We start from the raw sequence: 7757 nt of genomic DNA on the forward strand, positions 1-7757 counted from the left end.
AAACAATAAAATGTAACCCAAACAAACAAAATCGCAAGTCGAGACAGTGTTATGAGGATATGGCAGCAGAATCAACGAGACAAGGTTCTTGCCCAACATCAATCAGTGAAGGCCTATAAGAGTCAAACAAATAAGGAAGAAGCAATTTAGTGAGATTGATATTTATGTCTGTCAAGTGGTGATGGCAGTTTTATGATTTTTAGTAAAAAGGACAAACTAAATAAGGATAGGTGAGAAAATGTGCTTTCAAATACAAACGGTGGGAAAAATATTTTAACAAAATTGTGGTGGAACATTGTGATTCTGCCATGGAAGAGTAACAAACAAATTAAACAAAGAAACAAACCACCAGTCTACCGAAAACCTACCAGTCTCCACTTCTCCCACTAAAACAGCTATAGCTTCCCCTGTTTCTGCTTCTTCCAAGACAAGTTGCCACGTGCATTTCTCCGTTGAACTGTTGGTGTTGCTCTCACTCTTACAATGCTTCCTTGGAAATAGCGATTTCATATCTGGCAACATCAATTTTCTTATCGTTATCTCTGAAGTACGTTCTTCTTGTCTTTGCTTGTTAAGCTTTTGCTTTCAAACTCAAAATCCTCTCTTCCTCAACTTCTAATCTGGGATTTTGATCCATAAAACTTCACGACACTCAAAGTATAAATTGAAGAAATTTGCTTGATTGGTAATGGCGAGGACTGGCAACAAGAATATACAAGCCAAGCTGGTGGGTATGTCTTCCCTTTTTAATTTTTTAGCTATTGATGTATACAGCTTCAATCAGTGACAGGGTTCTCTTTAGACTGTTGTGTTTGTTGTGTTTTGATAAATAAAATTCTTCTGCTTTGTTTATGCCAGGAATATCTTTTTACCTTATTGATTGGTTTAATCTTTGAACTTTTCTTCTACTTCTATAAGCTATTTCATGAACATATAACATCTGTGATACTCTGCTATGTACTGTTTTGTTACTAAGGGGAGAGAAGACCCTTTCTTGTGGAAATTTTGTGCCTTATTGTTGTTCTGTTGAATTATTTGACCTCCTTTTTGTATCTTATTTATTGAAACTTTTTAAGTATATTGTTTCCATTCTTACGAGCTTGAGCTCAATGGCTTCATGATTTCTTATAATTCCCTAATTTGTTTCGGTTTTTCTTCTGATGTTTGTATCTTATTGTTCATGATATTTACATGGATGATCCATGTAAAAGAAAGTACCTTTGTTTTTTCACACTTTTAAGCTTCCCCCAGGTACTTCTTGGAGACATGGGAACTGGGAAAACAAGTTTGGTACTGAGATTTGTCAAAGGCCAATTTTTTGATTTCCAGGTTTACTTTTCATATCTTTTGCCTTATCAAGTTTCTTCATATTTTCAACTTGCTCAAATCAACAACTGCATGAGCTCTAACATGAGGATTTGCTGCAGGAATCAACAATTGGAGCAGCATTCTTCACACAGGTTTTGTCATTAAATGAAGCCACTGTAAAGTTTGATATATGGGATACTGCTGGGCAGGAACGGTACCATAGCTTGGCTCCAATGTATTACCGTGGTGCAGCTGCAGCTGTTGTTGTTTATGACGTCACGAGCATGGTATTTATTCAGAAACTTTCTGATGGTTTTTGTCTTGTTGCTTCCTTGCATTATGCTACTAGAAGTTATCTAAGCTTAAAAGAAGTTGGTCTTGAATGAAGGCCTTACAGATAACTCAGTTTGCTTAATTCTAATGTAAGCATTTCATTTATCACTTTGAAATCATTAATACCCATGTCACCTGTGGTATTATTATTATATTCTTATATTATATTGGAGTGCAAATTAGAATTGTCATTGTCAGACAAGAAGGTGATGAGCAAGGAGTTCCGGGGTGTGACTTGTAGAATAATTTGTATTTGGTTGACATAGCTAATCTGATTGTATCATCTTTGTCTAGGTAGATCAATGTATCATAATAATGTAGGCCCCTATCTCTGATGTTTTTCTCTATTGTCTAGGTAGATGCTTTGGTTATATAGTACTTCATTGTTTGCCTTAAATACCAACTATTCCTTATGGTTGGGAGACTAGTTAGATAATGTTTGGAGTTAATCTATATAAACTTCAACATTAAACCTCATTTATGTTTTTTGTTAATGATGTCTTATCCTTGGAGACACTGACTTGTAAATAATTAAGTGACATGATAATGATACATAAGATGACACATCAATTAGGATGAGAAGTTTGGGTACTGTTTGGGGTAATTATATAATATTATTATCATTCTAATTTTCATATGAATGACATGCTATTCTAATTAGGAAGCTGTATGATCGGTTTGATGCCTGATGTTTCTACCTTTCAGGATTCATTTGAAAAAGCTAAGAAATGGGTTCAAGAATTGCAAAGACAGGGTAGGTGACATAGATCTGGTGATTTTTCCCTTTTTCTAGATAAGTTTGCAATTAGTCTACTATATGTTATGCACTTTAACTTTCATAAATACTTTCTTCTGCAGACCCCATACTCCATTACTTTAACAATAGGATTCATCTAGTAAATATACAAAGCATGCAAAAAAATCTCTCTTTCTTTATGTTATTCTAAAATATGTTTGCTTTGGCATATCGATGTGCTAAAAATGCTGGAGTTCTACTTTGAGTAAACTACAAACTCTGAATTTTTGGTAATTTGAAACCCATATTTAAGTTGTAACTCGAGTATCTAGTTTAACGGAATCATCTAACAGAGTTCGAAAGCAACTTGGTAACTTTAGGTGCTTGCATTTTGACTCGAAGCAGAATATCTTCACTTTGTTAAAACTTTAATTCAGAATGATGATTCTGAGAAGTATTGCTCATGTTATTTATTATACAAATACGAGTTGTTATTCAACATCTTATTTTTGGTATCATACTGCTTCAGGAAATCCAAATTTGATAATGTTTTTGGTGGCGAATAAGGTTGACTTGGAAGATAAGAGAAAAGTGGGATATGAGGTATTTCACAATCTGACATTCTTGCCATTTTTTGTATTTTTTTTCCCCTTTTTGGTGGTGGTGGAGGTTTCAGTGATGAAAATTATATCCTACCCCCAGACCCATCAACCTGAACTCTTGAAGTCTTTTGCTGCCACACTTTCAAATTATTGGCTGTAGATTTCTTATTTTATGTTGTTTATAGCAGGCATTATATTGAGAAAAACTAACCAAAAGTATATGTTTACCTGTAATAGTGGTGATTCTTACTGATCATCATCCTAGCCTCTTAAAACTAGAAACTCTTACGCAAAATAGGTTCTGTATGAATGCACTCCACAACTCCATAGATGTGATTTGATGGTACATAATATGTCAAATATGTTATATATTGGATTTGAATCTTTTCTAATAATTCTACAGGATGGTGAGCTATATGCTAAAGAAAATGGCCTATCTTTTCTTGAAACATCTGCAAAGACTGCACAAAATGTCAATGAACTCTTTTATGAAATAGGTAATTATACAATGTCTCTCACATTCTTGTATAGATATGCACACGTGTCTCATAAATGCGGTATCTCATTTTTGTGTCTGATGCAAATTGGTGGAGCCACAAGTCGTATCTCAGTATCCCATGAAATGCACAAAGTTTGCTTGTTTCTTTTTTATTTTTCATACTCCTGTATAGGACAACTCAAGTAACACCAGTAAAATGTCAAAAAGTTAAAAGAAGGATAAATCTCCTGAGTTGTACTGAAATTAACAGTTTCAGTGACACAGGAGATCAGCAGTAAGGTAAAACTGCGTATCTACATTCTACTGGTAACACAACTAAAATGCTTGATTATTTCTGAGGCAGTTTGGGCTGCTAAAAAAAGATACAGTTATTTCTTGTTTGAGGCAGTCTGATTCTGAGGGTTAGTAAGAATTTCCTTTCCTTGCTCATAAAGACATTCGTTTTGCAGCAAAAAGATTGGTAAAAGCTAACCCTTTTCGTCGAGCCGGAATGAAGTTACATACCGGACGCCAAGAAGGTGGAAGTAGAGGGTTTTGTTGCTCTTCATAATGCCTAGACTTGCTGCTTGAATTGTAAGTAATTTTCTGAATATCAATGACTTTTTATCTTCTAGTCATAACTTCTGAGAGAATAAAATGCAGGATCATGGTTTTTTAACCTGCTAGAGAGTCGTTTTCCAATTGGTTTACATTTGTTAATTCAAACTATGAAGTTAAATTGATGTCTATGGCCTCCCTCCTCCATCAATTGAGGGTTTGCTGGCTATTCTCTTGGATGATGTGATTATTAAGAATGTGTAAATTAAAGAGGTTTCAGAAAAAACACATGCAAGTGAGTTTGTTTTGATGGCTGATATCTGTTGACTGGTTCTTGATGTTATTTGGAAGGATATTGCAAATGAGACAGGAGCCGTTGGCAGGTGATCACAGTCAGAAGGCTGTGCTACTCTTTGGACAAACTGATTCTATTGCATACCCTGTAATATGTACATGTGGAGTTTTACTACAAAGGCTTTGTGAATATTTGGAAATGTTTTGAAGAAATTATTATGCAACTGAAATGAATAAAAATGTACTAATCACTGTGCTGCTAGGCAAGGATTTGAACTTGCATATGTTTGGAAGTACTCTGTGAAAAGCATTATCGGAAAGAAGAAAATATTTTTTAAAAAAGAAAAAGCATCTGAAAATCTCTTTGTTGAATGGCAAACCAGAAACACACAAAGCACATGGCGAATGCGTTCACTTGATAAGCTGAAAATGACAAGTCATTGTTTATATCTTATGCATTGACAGACAAAAAAGCGACAAGAATTGTAGCTTATCTCGTCTGCAAGATTACCATGATCCTTCCTGCAAGGATTCGTAACAAAGAAATCCATTGTATGCTACCAATCCCTTAAATTGATTAAGTTTAACTGGTTTTAATATGTCTAACAGGGTAAAAATTGATCTTTTGAAGTTTTTTTTTATTTTTTTTAACAAGGAAATTTTATTCGAATCAAATTGTTCTTTCATAATTGAATCGATTACATCAAACAAATAAAATTTTGAGTTCAAATGATCGACTCTACAATTAGATAAGTCAAAACTTTACTCTTAAAGTAAATTAAAAGTTTAGTGATGCTTGAAACTTCAACACAACTCTTTTATCATTCAAGTGATCCTTAAAAGCTTGAAGTTCATATTTTTCTGCCTTTTAGGCTGTCTTCAAATTTTCAAAATTAGAAAAATCTAGTTCTGACAAATTTTGCATGTAAAAAATAGGACGCAAGGTTAGAATGCGCTAATAACCATGTTATGATAAAAGGTCCTTTCCAAGGTTTCATTGCCCATCCCCTAAGCTGATGGTGACCTGGTTTTTAAGTTTTCACTTGTTTAGTGTGATAGATTTAATCTTGAAGGGACAAGTAAGATTTTCTTCTTATCAAAGAGAAAAATAAAAATTAATGAAGCTAACAGTAAGCCCTTCATCAACAATCAGTGACCAAAATCAGAACACTATGGACCCAGACACCGCGTAATTTTGTGTTTTCAATTTACCAGATTGAAATAAATGGCTGCCCAAGTCTTGCACTATTTCATTTCCATTAATATAGAAAGTTTGATAAATGCAGAGGCTGAAGCTTCTTGGTTCATGGAAAGCAACAACAGCCACAAGACTGTTATTATATTAAGTGGACAAAAGCCTCGCATTTGTTTCTTTGGCATAGAAAGACTCGAGGCCCAGGTTTTTTTAATCCTTCTTTTTATCTTAGTAAATATTTGGGACCTCTTCTCTTTTCACATGCATCTTAACAATCCCAAAACAAAACAGAGCTCGTTTCTATTGCTAGATAGAAAACGACAATAACTTTCCAAGAACTCCCATACAACCAAATAAAAACAGAAAAGGTAACCCTGCAAAGTCAAGTGAGAATTTCAGTTGGCATTGACGTGGCCTGGGTGAACCCGCCATGGTCACGCCTGAAAAAGAAAAGGCTGTGCTACCTCCACTGTATTCACGGTAAACCTCCCTCTCATGCCTCAACAACAAAAGAAATATTATGAATTTCTATTTTTAGTATATAAATAAAAAATACATTTATAATATTTCATCATGCATAATACGATTAAAAATTATTTTATATTTAATTTAAAATTATTTAATTAATTAATAATACATATAAAATGTACGACTATTTATTTACTCAAAATACATATGCATAAATTTAGGATATTAATTAAAATAGGTAAAATTTTATCCATTTAAACTTTTTTAGGCAAACTTACAGTTATTTTACCTTTATAAGCAAATTTATTTGTAATTCTAAAAATACTCTCTCAGCGCTGTAGGTGTCATATAGGGTAGACGTGGGAAGGAATGCTTAAATACGTATGGAATGCATGGGTGCATGCGAAGTGCGCGCACCCTCATATATATATATATATATATAAACAGAGTACGAGGATACGCGCACTCTTTCTTTTACATATATATATATATATATATATATATATATATATAAAAGAAAGAGTGTGCGTACTCTGTTTATATATGTATATATATGAGGGTACGTATATTCTGTATGTACTTGTACGCACCGCGTATTCCACATGCACTGCACGCACTCTGTATGCACCGTGCACTCCGCACGCACTCAAATATTCCTTTCTATATTTACACACCCTATATGACACCTACAGGGTTATGAGGGTTTTTTTGGAATTACAAATAAATTTGTTTATAAAAATAAAATGATTATAGGTTTGCTTGAAAAAGTTTAAGAGGGTAAAATTTTAATTAAATAATTAATATCCCATAAATTTATTGCATCAAGAAATAAAGAAATTAACACAGAACCCACAAAAGTACAGAGCTTGGTTTTGGAGACAATCACCAAGAAGGAGATGTGCATGGAGATCCTGAGGAGGAAGATGAGAGTCCATTGTTACTGACAGAGTCACTTCCTGAAGTTCCTAATGACCTGGCATCGCGCAAAGAGACTGAACAAGCTTCTGCCGGGAGTTTCTTCATGGGAGTCAATGGAGGTGTAATTGGCACAGAATGTTGACTAGATGGTGAAGGCTGAATAATTTCATCTTCCCCGGAAGAAGAAGAACTGCCTGTTTCTAAACGCGAGGGTGAAGTATCAGGAGTCTCAAATGGAGTATCCGCCCTGCTCAACCTGCTAGCATCATTGTCATAAATGGGATTGGAAATGTACACAAAATGCTCCCTTCCACCACCGCCTTCACCACCGTAAGCTTCTTCATGGGCACGGCAGACACTATTGGCTCCAACTTGAAGTGGGGTCTTTTGAGTTGGCTGAGGCGAAGCAATGAAGGAAGTAGGGGGTGAAGATGGAGATAATATCCCTATGTGATGTGGGCTTGTGTTTGCTTCCTGAGTAAGGACATCAAGCGCACTATAAAGTTGAAAACTTTGGCCTCTGTTTTCATTCTTGTTCTCTCTCAAAGAAACAGCAGGAAAGAGGAAGCTTCTAGGAGCATCAAGAACCCCCTGAGCATAGAAGCTGCTCAGAGGGCTGGCTGAAAGGTGCTGCGTTTGAACAGGCTGAGAAGGAAGATTGTTGATGGTTGTGGTGGTATTTGAATTGGTGTTTCTCAGGCGACGTCGACGGAGTAACAGAGAACAGTAGAGCTCAATCAAGAGCACTAGGATTAGAGCCAACACAATGGCGAGGCTCACCACCATCACCAGAGTGGCTCCTATTATTACCTTGGAAGTGCTCTTCATTGTTAACTCTCTTACTCTGGATTTTTTCTCTTTCTGTTT

The 7757-nt window shown here is 35.2% G+C and overlaps 2 protein-coding genes across 3 annotated transcripts; one reads left to right on the forward strand and one right to left on the reverse strand.

Annotated features, from left to right (window-relative positions):
* The first annotated feature begins 420 nt into the window (after positions 1–420).
* Positions 421–4657, forward strand: LOC123200822 (ras-related protein RHN1-like). 2 transcript variants are annotated; one of them, XM_044616214.1, is made up of 8 exons: positions 421–727; positions 1252–1329; positions 1428–1595; positions 2347–2395; positions 2907–2980; positions 3383–3476; positions 3928–4051; positions 4367–4657. In XM_044616214.1, the coding sequence occupies exons 1-7, from the start codon at positions 689–691 to the stop codon at positions 4026–4028; spliced, it is 603 nt and encodes a 200-aa protein (XP_044472149.1). In that variant the 5' UTR covers positions 421–688; the 3' UTR covers positions 4029–4051; positions 4367–4657. The 2 variants fall into 2 exon arrangements, with proteins under 2 accessions (XP_044472149.1, XP_044472150.1); XM_044616215.1 differs by having other exon boundaries at positions 430–731.
* A 1119-nt stretch (positions 4658–5776) lies between these two features.
* Positions 5777–7757, reverse strand: LOC123201062. Its single transcript, XM_044616515.1, has 2 exons — positions 6859–7757; positions 5777–6003 (listed from the first exon to the last, which is right to left on the reverse strand). Exons 1-2 carry the CDS (start codon positions 7716–7718, stop codon positions 5811–5813), a joined length of 1053 nt encoding a protein of 350 aa, XP_044472450.1. The 5' UTR covers positions 7719–7757; the 3' UTR covers positions 5777–5810.

Source organism: Mangifera indica, chromosome 17, assembly GCF_011075055.1.
Source record: "Mangifera indica cultivar Alphonso chromosome 17, CATAS_Mindica_2.1, whole genome shotgun sequence".
Taxonomy (NCBI): Eukaryota; Viridiplantae; Streptophyta; class Magnoliopsida; order Sapindales; family Anacardiaceae; genus Mangifera; species Mangifera indica.